The sequence below is a fragment of the Drosophila navojoa genome, chromosome 3 (genome assembly GCF_054131105.1).
Source record: "Drosophila navojoa isolate 15081-1374.11 chromosome 3, UAZ_NAV_1.0, whole genome shotgun sequence".
Classification (NCBI taxonomy): Eukaryota; Metazoa; Arthropoda; class Insecta; order Diptera; family Drosophilidae; genus Drosophila; species Drosophila navojoa.
In genome coordinates this window covers 17,462,632-17,480,775 of record NC_142891.1, presented here as the reverse complement: position 1 = coordinate 17,480,775, position 18,144 = coordinate 17,462,632, and the positions used below count along the sequence as shown (strand labels likewise).

The 18,144-nt window shown below is 39.5% G+C and overlaps 2 protein-coding genes across 2 annotated transcripts; both read right to left on the bottom strand.

Annotated features, from left to right (window-relative positions):
• Window positions 1-729: 729 nt before the first annotated feature.
• LOC149091790 (seminal metalloprotease 1-like) lies at window positions 730-1,608 on the bottom strand. Its single transcript, XM_089258024.1, has 2 exons — window positions 1,356-1,608; window positions 730-1,299 (listed from the first exon to the last, which is right to left on the bottom strand). Exons 1-2 carry the CDS (start codon window positions 1,588-1,590, stop codon window positions 734-736), a joined length of 801 nt encoding a protein of 266 aa, XP_089114150.1. The 5' UTR covers window positions 1,591-1,608; the 3' UTR covers window positions 730-733.
• Window positions 1,609-2,851: 1,243 nt separating this feature from the next.
• LOC115562073 (uncharacterized) lies at window positions 2,852-3,737 on the bottom strand. The gene is made up of 2 exons (XM_030382819.2): window positions 3,049-3,737; window positions 2,852-2,993 (listed from the first exon to the last, which is right to left on the bottom strand). Exons 1-2 carry the CDS (start codon window positions 3,596-3,598, stop codon window positions 2,935-2,937), a joined length of 609 nt encoding a protein of 202 aa, XP_030238679.1. The 5' UTR covers window positions 3,599-3,737; the 3' UTR covers window positions 2,852-2,934.
• Between the last annotated feature and the right edge of the window lie 14,407 nt (window positions 3,738-18,144).

Genomic DNA, 18,144 nt, shown 5'->3' with positions numbered 1-18,144 from the left:
GAGCAACAACAACTAAATCGGATATGCAGCAAACGGTTTTTTAGTTCACATCGGCATAAATTGCGGAAACAAATTGAATTTTGCTTTATTGCCCTCGCCAGTGGCCTTTTCTGCAATCGCTTACCGTTAACTGACGTACCGTTATCTATGGAATGTTGGCGAATCTGGAGCGTAGTACGCATTGGTGTAAGCTTGTTGAACGCTGTTGCACGCGGTCTTGCGGCACGTTGAATGGGCCAAAAATACGAGGCCGCACGCTGTTATCAGTTGTGCGTAGCACTTATCATTGCTGAGGACTCTGTCAAGCTGCGATGTGCGAAAAATTAGCCAGCTGCTAGCTGACAGCCATGTGCTCAAATAGATGACTTGATGTTGGAAATGATTGCAAATTAGGTACAAAAAAACCGAAACCATAATAGATATTTGGTTTTAAGACAATGATAATCAGTAATCTATTATAGATCTGGCTCTGAACGTTTCATTTAGAATGCTGGAATAAGCAATACCCGTCGAGCCTTCGGACTAACTGAAGCGTAGGGATTCGATTACTAATGAGAAAACTTTAGGTATTGATTGAATTGAAGGAATTTGAGACTGAAAACATTCAATGATCATAATATTTTTATAATAATTTTATCGAATTTACAATTTACAGTTTGGCTCGATGGAATTGGCCTCATGAATTGCAATCAGGCAGACTTCACCTATTTCTCTATTCACTAGCCATAATTAATCAATTTAGCTCATGCAATTGTGCAAGGCTCCAAACTTTCCCGTAACACTTATACATAGCATTCAATTTTCTAATATCAGCAAAGCTCAATTCTCGTCGGGTTCCAATTAACTTCTCGTAGCCCTTGATCAACGGCACAATGGTCGGTTTGTCATTCTTGGAGAATGCATTTGACTTGTAGTGCATGATGCTGCCGTAGTCATATTCCTCGCCGAAATTGTCCACTGTGTCTTTGTTGTACTTGTGGAAATTGTATTCCAGGCCCTTTTTTACGTTCTCAAGGTGTATTCGAACGTATTCATCACGATTCCAAGTACATTGCTGATGGTGAAAACCCAAGGAATGCAGAACCTCATGCACAATGATGCCCAGACTGAAACAATCATTTTTCATCAAATTGAGCTCTTGTGGACGGCCTAGGTAGCCCACTTCGGCGAAACAGCCCACTTTGTCCGAGGTGATATTCAAATAGCCAGGCTGATCGCGCGTGGCTTCCTTGAAGACGACACAAGAAACCGACTCGATAGTGCGAAACGCTTGCTGAATGAGATTACGTTGCTCCTGATCTAGATTAGGGAACACAAATAACAAGACAATTCAAAAACTTGAAAATAAAACTCACCTATATCGCTATTGAAATAATAGTACACAGTGCCATTGGGCCAGCGATAAGTTTCACTGATCAATCCATTTCTGTCCTTGCTCAGAATCATATCGCCTTCGGTGTATCCAGCTATAAGCCTGGGATCGGTTTCAACACGCTCTGAAGAGGCTGCGGGTGCTGCATAGCAGCTCTTCATCAACACCAGGATTAAAAATATTTTAGTAAAGCCCCACATGTTGTCAACTGGATGCATTAGTAGCGACTGTTTCGATGTTTTCCGTACGCTTTTATATGTACGCCGAGAACATCAATTCACTTTGAAAATATAATGGCAAAGCCTTATCTAAAATTAAAGTAATATATTATATATTTTATTTCAGTTCATAATGACTTCACCGTTATCATCATATAAAAGAATTTTTCTAATTTCAATATATGTATAAATTTCTATATCCATATCCAAAATTAGCTCACGTTAATCTTAATATTGTGCTATAATTAAAATAGTTAAAGCAGGAATTTTCTATTTAGATTTCTGCGAGTTTCTTATCTATATCGTCACTGTATGTCATATTTATGGCATAATTTTAGCAATAATCCCCCGTAAACCAAACTCGCATTCTGTCAAGTTTATAATCATGCCATAACACGCTTTTAACGACTCTCCAGCTCCCGAGCGTTCATTGTCTGCATGCGAAACACTTAACGAACTTTTCCTTTTCAAGTATTTGGTTGCGTTCATCTTGTTGCATTTACAGCTGGGCGATAAAAATGCCAGCAAACGGCATAAGAAGCGCGGGCCAACGAACACTGAACGATGCAGAAAAAGAGTCATTGGGGATATTTGCAGTGGCTGACGGCAGTTTAAGTGCCTGGACCGGGCCGGGCCGAGTCTGTCCGAGCCGAGGTCTGGTCTGGTGTCGTGTCGCTCATTTTTGTGCAAATTGTATAAAATAAATATGAATTGGCTGTGATGAGGGCAGCGGCGGGGTCTTTAGCGCAATGCCCAGGGGATCAATTTGTAGTTTGGCTGTCGCTGCAAGGGATTTGCATTAGAATTTCAAGTGGGGAAGTCAAGTAAATTGAATTGCCACACAGAATGTTAATTGGCATCATAAAGCGACTGCTCCAGACAAGCGTAAATTAATTAAAGTTGCAGTCAATGGCAATATATAGAGCCGTATGAAATAGCTGATACGCGTCTCGAATGCAATCAGAAATTAATTGTGGCAATAATTGCTTTATAAATAAATTTTCAAGCAACCAGCTTCGATTGTGTGCATGTGTCTGTGTGCGTGTGTGTGTGCGTGTGTGTGTGTAGTTGCTTGTGGTGTTTGGCTGTCTCAATCGCTGCACTGCAAAAGCAGACTAATGAAACGGCAGTTAAGCTAATCAAGCAGACAGCAGGCAAGTTGATTTAAAGCCGCAGCCAACGGCGCGTATGATTGATTTATCAATCTCAGCTCGACTCGCCGTGAGTGTGGATGTGGGTGTTGCAGACAGAAACGTGTGTGTGCTTGAGGCGTAGTTTTCTATTTGCATAATTTAATAATTGATTTGCATTGTTGTCACAGCTACACGCCTCCAGTCCGCCCCTTTAGTGAATCGCATCAGTGTTGTACTCTTGCACGCCGCTTAGCACCCACAGATAGTAACCTGAACAGAAGAAGCTCTTTGAATGTGACAAGGTATGGACGATGGCTACACTCACTCAACAGCGATATCAAGGCTACCAAAAGTGGGCACCAGAGATGCCTTAGCTTGCTGCGCTTCCTCGACGATTGCTGGAAACGCTTCATGCTGCATTTTTGGCACAAGGGCTGATACTGCTTCTCCATGATTTCGAAAAGGCCCTTGGTCTTCTCATCGATTTCGCTGAACACACTGAGCAACTCCTTTTCGTTCGCCACAGAGTCCTCGAGCGTAATGGCAACCAGAGTTACTCGCGCGTCCTTCCAATCCCCCAGCGCCTGTAGACTGCATGATGCGTCCCTCACCCTGTGCTTCACTGCCAAAGAGCAGCCCCACTGATCGCTCTCTACCGGCTGCATGATGATGCTCAGCTCGATGGTGTCGAAGCCCGAGACACGGCCACAGGTGGGCTGCACTTGAAAGAGCATCGTATTGCCAATGTCGATGGAGAAGTCGACGGGCTGCGGGCCCAGGTTGAGCAGACTCAGCTGTCGCTTCTGTATGTGCGGAAACGGAGATTGGAACTTAACGTTCAGCGGCGACACAATCAGGACGTCGTTTCTTGCCATTTTCTATAAAGTCGTATCACAAAGTTTATTCAAATACAAATGTGGAGCTATAATGTATCAAATTGAATTTGGAAATGAACGAAAGCCTGCTTGAAGCTCGAGCAATTTATACAAAGTGTTGAAAGTATTGTAAAGGCTTAGCTAACCGGGCTGCCAAATGAAATAAAATACTTATATTAATAAATTTATTAAATTTTAGGTATAGAAATAATAAGATCAAAAGGGAAGCAGTATATATTAGATTTTTCAGATAGAAAATTAATCATGTGAAAGTTATTTCATTTTACACATTAATCAGGCTTAAGTTAATTAATTATTCATCATAATTTTTAGATATTAGCTAACAAGCAATTTTATTATATTTAACAAAAATAGGCAACTACTTTGAGCTGCTAAGAACAATAATAAATCCTATAATATATTACTCACACCTCCATTGCACCCTGCATTATTGCCCAAGGACAACTACTGCCACATTGAAGCTCAGCTAAACATCTTTAATCCCAATAGTGTTCAATAGGTTTAGCTGTTTATGTCTGTAAGGCTCTAGCTAAGTCCAAATCCTGCTCAACAAATAAGAGCATTACGAAATATTGCCCGACAGCAGTGCATATACATATATTTAAATATACTACATAGTTCCATCAGTCATGTTGGCAGAGAGATTTAGTCAAGTATGAATATATGTATATACGCAACGGGATTAGCTAATCGTCTGATATTGAGAAACGTTCGATATTGTTGGCGCAGTCATTATGTAGATGGCACGGGCTTTGTATTAGTGTTTGTCACATCGACAACATTATTAGCAACAAATGCCCGATAAACGCTTGGGGGTACTTCAGGCTACCGCAATTTCGTCAGCTTGGCCAATTTGAGGCTACCCTCGTCTTGTATTTTTTCTCCATTTTCTATATATATATACACCATTTTTTTTTCGTTTTTCCTAAATGGCCAGCTTTGAAAGTGTCCTGTAGGGTCCATTCGTGGCCCGCCGTCCGCTTGTCCCTCTGTCTGTTTGTCCGCTGTCAACAACATTTGTACAACGTATTTTTTCATCTTTCTTTTCGCAGATTTATGAAAACGAAGAAAACGTGAAAGACGGAGACAAAGCGAAAGCATTGTTATGCCAGCAGCCAGCCAGCAGCCAGGACACTCGTTGACAGCAGGAAGAAAATGTTGCGTAGTCGAGCGCAGCTGCTTCAAAAATATAATAAATAAATAAACATAATTTATAAGTAGCAGATTTTTTACGTCTGTGTTGGCATAAATGCTTCAACAGACTCACACACACACGCAAACACTTCGTGAGTTTCATTTTTTGTCTGTCTGAATAGCTGAAGATGAATGCGAGATGCCATCTTTGAGGGTATTTACCACAACAGCAAAGTGCTGAGACAAAGCGGTGATAACACAGAATTCTACTGTATAGCTCAATGATGCGACGTATGCGTGACGTAGCACGCTTACGTTACGTTAAGGCAGCCATATTTAATGAGCAGCTACACAATTGATAGTCGCCCTTAAGCTGACGCTGCAACAAGTGGCCCTGGAGAGAAAATTGATGAACGCCAAGAGCTTTAAATAGAGTGAATATCAACTCACTTTAGTCGAATGAAATTCACAATTCAAGCAATTCCAATAAATTCCTCAGCTTGGTCACAATCATAGAAAAATGATTAATAATTTTCTTATACTCATTCTCTTTGCTCTAAGTAAAAAAAAAGGCTGATCGGCTATTTATTGATTTGTATAAATATTTTTGCTTAGGCCGATTGCATTGGGAAATGCTTTTGCCTTTGGCTGCTGCTGGTGGCCCATATAAGCAGCTGTGTAGCCTTCATAGTGTGCTTTGAGTTGTCAAAAACATGTACACTGCATAGACGCCCATCCTAAAGACACGCCCACTGCTGCTGCTGCTGCTGCTGCTTTTTAGCCCATATAAAAGAAATCAAAAGCGAAAACAAAGACTTTCCTAGCCGACAGGCTAACCGGAAGTCAAGAACACAAACGAACTAAAAGCCGCACTCTCAGCAACAGAGCGCATATACTTATCATAAATATATATATACACACATAACTGTGTATATATGTATATAAACTCATTCCGCTTGGCACTCCCACGCGCTCACACTGAAGTGGAGTCCGTGGGTGGGGGGAAAACACATTCAAATGGTTCCATATTTCTTGACAATTTAGGACACCATTAGCGAGAAATTATTACTGTGCGACTCGGCGGCGGGGAAGCAGACGCCGGTCCAGGCCAGGCACTGGAGTACGCATAGAAGCCGTCGAAGCAAACTGTACGACAAAATTGGAGCCTAGAGCAGAGAGGGAGGAGTCGGAGCGGTGCGGGGAGGCCGTTTGCCGATTTTGGCGGGCAAAACGACAACACTGTGACACCCACAAGCCTGCGACGCCTCTAAAATGTAATGGGGCAAAGAAAAAACCAAAAAAAGAAATACCAAAAATAAACGAATGGAGCTCTAGTTGAGTGAGGGTGACGAGGATATACCCTATATAAATGAGTTCGTTTTGGGTGCGCAATATATAGGTTTATATTTATTTATGAGTAGTATCAAAAGAACAGAAAATAACTTTGATCTGCCTTACATCGTATACATGCATATAAATAATTAATTTATCTTAATATGTAAGAGTAATAGTAGATTATTGGAAAATTATTGTGTGTATATATATTGAGTGGAAATATATATGCTCTGACATATATATATGAACAATATATATTAATAAAATATATAAAAACATGTTAATTATAATACTCATTGATGAATAATTAATGAATATATGAACAATATATATTAATAAAATATATAAAAACATGTTAATTATAATACTCATTGATGAATAATTAATGAATCTTTATATTTAAATATGAAAAAAGTGAATAATTAAATTCATAATATACAAACTTGATAGCTAACGAAAACTATTAGGTTATTGTATACTAATTAAAGCATTTTATAAAACTCGATTATGTTCATCTCTCATCTAATTATTATATTATTTTATTATAACTTGAATATTTGATCACTGCAATATTCATGAAAAATGAAAAAATAATTAACTAACATATATGTATAGATAAATATAAATAAAAATATTTGAAATATTTTAAATTTTAATTGTGTTTATTAATTATTTATTTATTGGATATTAATAATATAGATTAAACCTGTAAATTTGTCAGCGTATTCATTTATTTGTATCACCAAAATTCACTCTCTACACTCTCTCACTCTCCCTCTCTCTCTCTCTCTCTCTCTCTCTCTTTCTCTCTTTTTTACTCTCTCTCTCTCTCTACCACTACGTGTATATATATGTTCTATCGCTCTGTTTTTGGAAAGCGAGCGGGTAACTTATGTGGGTGCTTAAGTGAACCATTAGCGCCGCGCGTCATTAAGTTGTTTCCGCTTGGCGCATTCCTTCCACTGTTCCACAGCTCTCCACTGAGTACTCGATGGGCATAGGCATAGGCAGAGTTCTGCTGGCAGCGACTGCAACAGCTGAGAGGCGGGCAGCTGCGGCAGCTGTGGCATTGAGGCACGTATTCGCGCCCGTATCGAGGCTTGTAGGCCACATCATTAATGGCTATAGACCGGAGCAGGAGTCGCCGGTACATAGACCAGACTTCTGCCACTGCCTATTTTTATCTTTTTTTATTTTCACTATTCCCATATTCTTTTTCCAGCTGTGTTGCCTATGCCTTTGCGGTTCATTGACCAGCCACTGAGCAGTCGTCTTGATTTATGTATCTCTCGAGAGAGCGAGCTCTCCGTTCGTTTAGGGCCGGCTCGTAATCATTTTAAGTGGGCTCAATATGCTCGAGGCGCGATTTAATGTGCTGAGCGATTCGAGCAGGGGGAAGGTCAAACAGCAGCTGTGTGTCAAACGCAAAATTCAATTAAACGCAAATCAGTGCAAAAATCACATTAACCGTCGCGTGGAGAGGCGGCACCTCTGCTCCTGCTCCTGCTCCTGCTACTGCTCCTACTCCTGCTCTTGCCGCCTAATGCAGCCCGCAGCTGGCAAACAGCAGGAGTCCTCGTGGCTATCGTCGTGCTGTTGCTGCTGGCGTCTCTCCGTTGCACCTTTGGCTAGGCCAAGCGGCACTTAATGCCACACCAAGCCAGGCCCAGTCGAACACACGCACACACACACACACCTCCCAGTGGGTGCCACAATCAGCTATGCAACGGTGCAACGCGTCGTATGCGTGTTTTGCTGTTAGTTGACAGCAAATAAAACCAATTGCCGGCCCGCCGGCCTGCTGGGCTGCTGGGCTGATCTCTACGGCAACGCACGTCCATTACCAGTTTAAGTGGATTTGATGAGCGTTTGTGTGTGTGCACAGTGGTGCTTTGTGGCACACTGCCTGCCATCCTTGTCAGCGTGCATGGCACGTTCTAATTATGACACCACGGTGGATCCGCGGGCCAGCGGGCCAACAGCATGAGCTCCATTTCAGGCTCATTTCGATGGCTCGCATGGAACCCAACAAATTTGCATAATTTAGTGTAATTTATAAACAAATTGTGTAGTTTCGCTAAATAGATTTTAATTACCATTTATCAATTTACATTATAATATGCACTGGGCAATTGCAAAAATTTAACGTTTATCGGCTGACGAAACTGTGATTTGGGTTTTTCCCAGCAAAACTGTTCAATGCAGAAAATCTTATTAAATAATATTAAAATGTAAAATATATATATATATTTACTTGAAATTTTCGACATTTATATTTTCTATATTACGACAAATTTTATAATATTTATTTATTTATAAGGGATTCGTATAAAATTAAATTAAAGCCGATTTAAAAATGAATCACTGACAATTGAGACCTTCTGCTTGACAGGGCATAATAGTACGTATATTAAATTGAAATTAATCTGCAGAAAACAATACGGCTATGGATACAGTATGTAATTAGTGTAGCTCACCTATCGACTTACAGCTAATACCAATAGCTGCTAGCTGGCTAATCAAGTTAACGAAATCTCTTCGTCATTTCGTGCGATGTTCAGTATTTGTTTTGAATAGCTATGGCAGCAGCAGTAACAATGGCAACAGCAGCAGCAGCAACAACAACAACAGCAGCATTTGCCACAGTTGCTGCAACAACAGAATTGGCTTATCGCACATGCAACGCCCACTGCATTTGCATGTTTATTGTGTGGTGGCTTTATGGCTGTGATAGCAATAATTAAGGCTTATTTACAAGCTCACAATCCACGGCGCACACTCAATAGCAACAACAGCAACAATGCGAACAACAATTAGAGCGCTTATAGCAAAAGCAATCGCCATATGTACGGGCAACAACAGCATCGACAGGTGCAGCAGCAGGAGCAGGAGCAGCAGCAACAGCTCACCTGTCCGGCAACATATTGGTAAACTGTGTAAACGATACAAAATTTCCTAACGAAGGACATCAGTTGCTTCTGTATGCGAGTGTGGAAGTGTGTGTGTGTGTGTGTGTGCGTGTGCGTGTGCGTGTGCTTGTGGGTTTGTGAGCATTAGACACCTCATATTGGTAATTATTTGCAGTGGGCCTGGACGTACAATAAACAATTGATATAAGCAGAGGGAAGAGAGACAGGGAGAGACAGAGGGAGATGCATATAGAAAATGAAGAAGATGCAATACAATATATGTAGAGAGAGAGAGAGAGTGAAGGAGAGAGAAAGAGGGGGAGAGAGTGCAGCGATAAAAAGTTAGATATAAATCGATAGAGAATATAGCTAGATAAAGGCAGAGTGAGATCAAGAGACTGTGAAAGAATGAGATGGAAAAGAAGGAAAAAAAAGGGATGCAGTCTAATAAATATGGGGAACAATATTCATATATAAAGTGCCAGAGAACGCAAGGAGCGTTATAAAAAAATAGAAAAGAAAAAAAGACAAAAAAAATATAAAGAAAAAAATATATAATTATATAAAAAAAATATAGAATCATTTAATATATAAAAATATTTAAGAAAAGAGAAACAAAAAAAAAACAATCGAGCTGGATGTGAAACAAAAAATGATACAGCAAAAATCCACTAAAAAAAAGAGAGAGAGAGAGAGAGAGAGAGAGGTGGATCAAATGAGACCTACAATAGAGTACAAGCATCAAACGAAGCAGTATATCATACGAAACTCAATCTGTCAATAACTCTGATTAGGCAAAACTACTGATCTACTGAGAAACGTTGCTGAAAAAGAAAGAACTCATGGCTGTTCTGTATATCGAAAATGAAAACACGTGATTGTAGAAATGTTTTCAGCGCTGCTGGTCAACATGTCAGTGGCTTTGATTAGCTGCACTCTCGACTATTGGAACTCGAGGATTCGTTCATGGTATTCGCCAAAGGGGTTCCAGAGACCCCCAGGCCCATGCCCAGTTGAGCTGCATTTTAGTGCAGCGAAATGCTAACAGACACGGATAAAGAACTGAAATGCGTTTCGCTTTTGCCTGAAAATGAAATGAAACGTTCGCCAGAGAGGCACTTTCAGGATTGAGAACTGTGCGGATTGGACTGAAGCAATTTGGTTTATATCTTTTATGGGCCAACACAAACAATTCGCACGTAAAAGCAATAAACTGTGCACATGATTTGGGCCCTTTGTGTAGGTAAATGCAAAATAAAATAGAGCCACTTGGCGGCAACAGCACTGAGAGGCTGACACGGAGTGACTGAGACTGTGACTGAGCCCGGCCACGTGTCAGACGAGCAAATCGAAGTCGAAGTCGCAGTCGAGCGATGGAGGCTGGGAATGAGCGCGATATCATTTCAAATTGTTTTCAATCAAATGTGACTTGCATCTGTAATTTGTATGCAAACGAGCTGGCATCGATGTCTTCCTCGTCCTCGTCGTCGTCGTCGTTGTTGGCGCATTGACTGATTTGTGATTGACAGCGCACTCCGGAAAGGCGCCGAATGGCCCCGGATGACAGCCGGGTGTAAGTGCCAGGGCGTGGGAAAAAAGCGCTGATGCAAGCACAGCAAAAAAAGAAAGGAAAAAGGTAGCCGAAAACCTTAATGCTGATTTGTCTTTGAACAGCTCGTCAGCTCTCAAGTGTAACATATAAAATTTCAATTTCAATGTGAGCGTAATGCGGCTTTAAAAATGTAAACAAAATAAAATCTTGCTCAAAATATATTTAAATGTTGTGCAAGTTAACATTGCCATTGCTTAAAGAGCAGACTGTAGTTGTTTCATCTGCATGATTTTCACTATTTGACCTTATGGAAAATAAAAATGGTGAGCATTGTTGGGCTGTGAAGGTGCTGTTCATTCAATTTAATTAAAATCTAGTCGAGACTGCTCGACTACGAGATCCCCTGAACCCTCCAAGCAACTGATATTTCAATAATAATTAGCAAACACACACGCACACACACACACACTCATACAAACAAACACACGCACACACACACGCATACAAACAAACACATGCACACACATACACATACAAACAAACACACGCATACACACACACTCACATATACAGGCGATTGCGCTTGGGTTGCACTGCAGTGTTGGCAATATAATGAAAACTTATTTGTTGAATAATTTAATTTCTAGACGTACGATCGTAATGAAACTTTCAGAACATAATCATAATGGTAAAATGTATGTGTATACCGAAGCACAAGTCTCTAGTATTCGATATACGACTTTTACAAATATGAGGGTGAGGGGGTGGATTTAGGGGTGGGGGGGTAAATTTTAACAAAAAACGAAATTGTATAAAATACATCTTTATATACATTTTAAATTTGGAGACTCTAGCATGAAAGATGTAGGAGATATAATTATTTAATTGATCTTCGATAAGGTTTTTTATCGATAAAAAAATATCGGAATGAGTTATCGTTTTTTAGTGATAAACTCGATCTGCGCGTGATATATACGGACATTTTAAAAAAAAGTTGAAGTCTCTAGCTCTTATATCTTCTGAAATCGACGCGTTCATACATACGGACGGACGGACGGACGGACGGACGGACGGACAGACAGACGGACAGGGCCAAATCGACTCCGCTTGTCGCCCTGATCAAGAATATATATACTTTGTGGGGTCTGCCACGCCTCCTTCTGCCTGTTACATACTTTTAACAAAACCATTATACCCTGATTTCCCATTTTCAATGGGTTCAGGGTATAATAATGAACGCGTAAATTACTTAATGAAGCGAATCGCTGCAACTTTTGTGCTGTGCATATGTCAGTTGCAACGTTTGCCGATTGTTCAATGACAGACTCAAAGGAATTCTCACAGCCCACAGTGTCAGTGATGCAGGTGGGGTGGTGGTGGGAGTTTGCAGTTGCAGCCTGGTATCGGCCGACGGGACAGATAAAAAAAGAGAAACCTTTAAAAGGGAAACACTGTAATTTCGCATACTTAAATCTCTGACTCTGGTAAGCTACTTAACAGACTCGGTAATCCACGTAGATTGTTGAAAAACGTGCTTTAACATTCACTGAGCTAAAGAGAACTTAAAGTAAATATAGAAATGTCAAACACAGCTGCTGATACAGATCTATTTGACTAGAAAAAGAGGTAGGATAACAACAACATCCTGAATGAGTCATGTAAAATACTCTTGACCAGGCTCTTACAAATGCCGCAAAAGAATCGGTTTAAGAATGAACAGAAATAGCAAAAAAGGAGAGAAAAGAAGCTTCTGCGACAGCAAAATCGACAAAGACAAAAGGCGGACAAAATAAACGTACTAATACTTTTTTGATAGCGAACTGAGCAGGCGAGGCAATGTTTGATTTTTATTTTTTGTTTTTTTCCTAAGGCTATTAAGGGTAGTCCAAACAGCGCCATAATAGGAATTGAGCCAGGTTGGCGTTGCACCGCATGTTTAATGCTCTATAAAAATATATTAATAGGGTATAAATGGAAAACTTTTTGTACTCACTTTCTTCTAAATTTTCTCTCTTTATGTATATATTTATGTATGTTTTTAAGTACGAGGGTCAAATTGTTTCAAAATTTGAAAGTATCCTCGGTTGGATTATTAAAAGTTAAAGTGTGCGTAAAATTGCATTAATGTTTTCTGCCCGCCAAGCAAAAGAAACGCAAAAAGGGACACTTTGCGTTGAAGGCTTAATTTTAGCTACTGCTCGTTGTCCTGCGACTCCCAATTGCTTTTGTCCTTCTTGCGGCTCTGTGCGCAAAGTTAAATGTACTTAAAAAAAAGTGGAAGGAAAAACTGCTCTTTCAGTTGCGGCATTGTACTACAAAGGGACTCCGAAAATCAAATTGCTCATCTTACCAAAACACTGAGAAAAATGCTCCAAAATATGTGAAATAAATTAATTTCTAAGAAATTTTTTAGAAAAAAAAAGAGAGCATGAAATTTTAGGCTTGCTTTTGCTAAAAAAATGCGACTCTTTGTTGTTTATTTAATGGGAATGTATAAGTATGTAGCATATAAAAAGTACTAAATATTTAATAAAGTTGAGGGCATCATTAAATTGTTATAAATTTTACATGTTTTAAAAGTTTCTTTTATTTAAATTTGGCTTACTTTAGAGCTATACCTATTGCCATACAGCAAATGTATATTATATCATATCATATTTTAGCACTGATTGCAGCAAGTGTTTATCTACATATACCCATGAATGTACATGCAAACATATTTATTTTTATTTTAATGTAAATATGCATAGAAGCAAATCCAAATATTCACTAGAGAATATCATATAAAATTCGTATAGCTAAAAGAAACATAAATAAATCACAAAGTTGAGCAAATGTCTGTGTACTTGAAAATCTTAAAAAATAAAACTTTCTCACAAACAAAAAATAGAAAAATAGAAAAAATGGCATTCATAACTCAAGGATTCACGCCCAGACGCTGGCAGGCTAAGGTAAACACAGATAACTGTTTATCAGCGCTAGTTCCACCTGCTGCTACGTGCCACACTCAACGCTCAGCCGACCTGCACTCCATTACCGGCTTTGGATTACATGTGTAGTCACACATAGAGCTGTGTGGTGGTAGAGGGGTGGCTGAGGGGCTGGAGTCAGAGGCAGTCGAAGTGCTCCTGGCCAAAAATCTACTCGCACGCTTGTTGATTTAGTTTCCCACTTGTTGCTGGCTAACAAATTGTTATCCTTTATTTATGGCGGATTTTTACCGCCATGTAACTGAATTCGCTGCCTGCCTGCCTGCCTGCCTTGCCCCCTCTCCGAGGCTGCCCCGCGGTGCGTTGCCTGCGCAATGCTTTAGCCAAAATGTCGCAACAAAGGCGCTAAGCGCATTAGTCGACTCCACTCGACTGCGGACCGTGTGAGCCCCAGGCTAATTTATTGAAAGTGTGCCGAGTGCGGTGACAATGCGCTAATGTGCGCCGCACAGCATATAAATTTCATTCGCAACTGCATTGACCAGCTGCTCGCTCCAGCTACAGATTTCTTTAAGGACAAGCTGGATTACATCTACACATATAGTAGAAATGTAACTAGATAAGCATTCAATTTATGCTAATTAGAGCTGACTTAGATATTGTGGTTATATTTATTTGATTGGAGGAATACTGTTGAAGGCAATATACAAAGCTATAAATGGAAGTTAGATCTTTGCCAATGCGGATTTAAGATGCATATTAAAATATATATGTATGTAGTGCTAGTCTATTTGACTTTTACTGCTTTATATTTTCAATAATCGGTATGTAATTCTAGATATATAAGAATTTTAGCTTTAGATATTTTATATATATATGTATAAATAATTTAATCTAATATAAGTATGCAATGCTTTAGGTATACCTACGCGAGACCCTTTCACCCCTGTTTGCTCAGCTATGGCACGCACAGCTAGTTGCATATGAACCTGTATAATTTTATGGCAATTGCACTTTAAGTCAGCATACAAATGCACAACGTGGCGTATGCGCGATTTGATTAAATGAAGCGATGTTGGGCCAACTATGCCATTGACATGGCGACGGGATGTGAGTGAGATGGAAACGAAGAAGAGTTATATAAGAGAGGGAGAGAGAGAAGCATATATAAGGAGATAAAGAGAGAGACACACATTGAGAGAGAGAGAGATAGAATAAGAGAGACAATCGCAGCCACAAAGGCGCAACGAATGCTGATGAGATTGCTGCAGCAGCAGCAGAAGTCAAATGCGCATTTCAAATCAAATTGAATAAAAGCTGGACAACTCTCTAAAGCCGCTGACCATCAAATAAATCCCAAACAAACTGAAAGCACTTGAAACAAACTGCAAAAATCTGTACAGCAAAATAATGCACGCTGAAACCGAAACTAAACTTTACATGAGTTATGCATAATGTTTACTGCATTGAGTGCGGTTTCTAATGCTAAAAGTTAAACAAAAGCCACTCAACTAGCAGATACCCTGCAACTAAAATACACACTAGCATATATACATTCAGAAAATATTCTAAAAATCATTTTGTACACAGTTAAATGCATAATGACATAATGGATCAATAACCGTAACATATAGTTCCCAGTCGTGAGTTAAACAGTATACGAACAATATATATAAAGTCTTTACAATATACTATTAGCTATAATATATAAATCGTTGGCTCGCTTCGACTGAGGACTGAGGTTCGATTACCGCACTCGTGTGCCCCCCCGAGGCGGGCCATAAATAAGTAAATGTGCAATAAAAAGTCCTGTGACACACAATTATTAAACAGTTCAACATGTTTTATATGGAAACCACATAATTAATTAATTGTTGTGCCAACATTATAATAATTTCCATTAACTTTTTATGCACAGCGAATGGCGCACAGCCCACAGAAAGTGGGCGTGTCACGTATAGCTGGTTAGCTTATATTTAAATTGCTTCGCATATGACATTTTTATGGCGCATGTGGGTGAGTGGGTGTGTGTGGGTGCATTTGTGTGGGTGTCTGTGTGTGTGTGTGTGTGTGTGCATACAATATATGTGTGTACAAGTTGTCGTTAAGCAAAGTTGTTTTTCACCCTATTTCAATTTGTTGCAACCGTCACATCCATCAACTGTCAAACGACAAATCCATTTCGCGTCTGTTAGTTTCGGATTATGTCAAAAATAACAACAACAAAATAACATTTGAGAATTCCACAGCCAGAGCTGGATACACTAGTTGCCTGACTGCCAGCCTGCCAAATTGCTGTGCAAATAAATGAATTGAATTGATATTTGCCGTTCGTGTTATTCGAAAATTGCATTGTATGACAATTCTATTTCCCCCCTCTCTCACTCTCTCTCTCTTTCTCTCGTTGTGCCTCTACCCCTTTCACTCCAAACACTTGACAGCTGAAAGGCTGTGGTACTTAATTATATGTAAATATGCCAATGCAGCTGCACTTTAATGTGCTGCACGAGACACAAATTGAGCGTTTGACAAAATTGAGACACGTTCGCAAAAGCACAAATAAAAATTTAAGTGATTTCATGCGACATTCGTATACCGACTGGCATCGTTATGATTATGACAGATATAACTAGTATACATACTACACAAAATCTCTGTATTTGAGAGCACATTTGCAATCAGTGGACATCAGCAAAAATCGTATGTGTTTACATAAATTGGCAGTTGAACCACAATATTTAGCATTTAACTTCAATTTAATTTAATGCAAATAATGAAATATTTGTAAGTGTGGCTTGTGATGAGACAGAAAATTGGAAATTGCCCACTCTTTGAAATGGAATATGTCAGGGTCTTTCAATTAATTTTATATTAAATTTACATAGTGCATTCTGCACTCGGACTCGGACTTCCAGGTAATGTGGTCAAATCCATATAGCCAAAAATATATAATATATCACCTAGATCTTTCAAATGCTTTCTAGTTTATTTCTGTCTTGTTCAATATCTCAAATGCAATATAAATTACATCTTGCATACCGAGTCCAGGGAAACTAGAGAGTAGCCTGAGCTGAGAGCTAAGAAGATTTCTGCTTAGCCTTGATTTAGTTTTTCGCTAATGTCCTCATCCATTGCTCACTAATAACTGTTGACTGCTTACCGATATCTGCAAATAGGTCTCCCTTACTCACACTCTGGGAAAAAACTCAGAGAGCAACCGATTGCATCGGTTCTACAACGAGTTCGTTCGGGATCGCCTCAAATTTGTCTTGCTTCACATGGATTGTCTCACGACCGAAGCACAAGCTCTTTCTGTGTATGTATTGGCATTTCTGCAAGCTTGTGAATCTTCGTGAATTGAGGGTATGCATGTGAATGTATATGCACTCATTGAGTCTACTATGCGATTGTCAATCGCCACCTAAACGATGTTCGTTTAACTTAAGGCGCTTAACAGATAACGAAAAAACCAAAGTCTCTTGCTCTGTGTGAAGGCGAATAAATATTATTACTTTGCTTGTTTGCCACAATAAGTTTAGATATTTACTTATATAATTTCGTTTGTTCTATTATCAATATTCTCTTTTGTTATATTCATTTTAAATATATCTGTTTTTCTTTTCCCTTTGCATTAAATATGGTCTTTTTCAGCACTTACATCCCTAACAAGCTATAAACTTTAACAGTAAAAATATTCTCAATATTCAAATGTACACACATATTTTCAGTTTAACAGTTTGTTTAGTTAGTTTTTATTGCTCAAGAATATTTTTAAGCAGCTTATGTAACCAAGCTTTCGTCCTTTCCTTCCCTTTGCTTTGGTTGACTTAACCCAAATTTATTCGATTTAAAATTGATTCATTAATGGGTCGATTTGGCTGGCATCGTGTACATCTGTTAGCCATGTACATGGATGGCTCGAATGGTAAATTTATCGCAATTAAATATTTAAAATGTAAGTTCGCTCATATTTCTGTGCCAATTTCAATTTGTCTACATTCCACACTTTTTTTTTTAGGACATGTTCGTATTTGTATTTTATTTTGCGGCTGTTGCAGCTGCCAATCGAATTGAGGCTACCAACTGTCAGTAATTTGCATAGTTGAGCTGAAAATTGCCGCCCACACTCTCACATACACACACACACACATATACAGAGAGAAGACGGCGAGCAACTCTATCAATGCTGCCTGAGTGATTGAAGGCAGCTGGCTGAATGCAAAGTTATGGACAGCGGGCGGGTTTGCTGTGGGGGGTGTGGCGCATTGAAGTGGGCGCTTTGCAAATTCATAGAACTCAAAATTGATTTATTATGCGGTAATTGTTTTGGCCCAGTTTGAGCCCTGCATACACAATGAAGTCGAGCAGCCGCATAAATGGTACACTTAATGACTGCGCCGTTTAGGCCACTCCGCCAAGGCACTGTGGGCGTGGCTCACCCCCGCAACAAATTTGGGTTAATAATATGATTTGAGCCGGCGAGCATTACAATAAGTGGCACTCCCGGCAATTGCCAACATAATACAGTAGTTAAAAATTGACAACAGACCCCAAAACAATGTTTGGGCCCAGGTCTTGGCTGACATTAGCTGAAAGAAAAGAACGTTAAGCAGGCGAAATCTATAGTCTACAGATACTATCTCTTACAATATATTCATATCATTC

Excerpts from the sequence above, each read along its gene's own strand:
- LOC149091790 (XM_089258024.1), bottom strand. The coding sequence starts at position 1,590 with ATGCATCCAGTTGACAACATGTGGGGCTTTACTAAAATATTTTTAATC. Across the intron at positions 1,300-1,355 it reads TTATTTCAATAGCGATATAG|ATCAGGAGCAACGTAATCTC; the intron begins GTGAGTTTTATT and ends TCCCTAATCTAG.
- LOC115562073 (XM_030382819.2), bottom strand. The coding sequence starts at position 3,598 with ATGGCAAGAAACGACGTCCTGATTGTGTCGCCGCTGAACGTTAAGTTC. Across the intron at positions 2,994-3,048 it reads AGCCTTGATATCGCTGTTGA|GTTACTATCTGTGGGTGCTA; the intron begins GTGAGTGTAGCC and ends TCTTCTGTTCAG.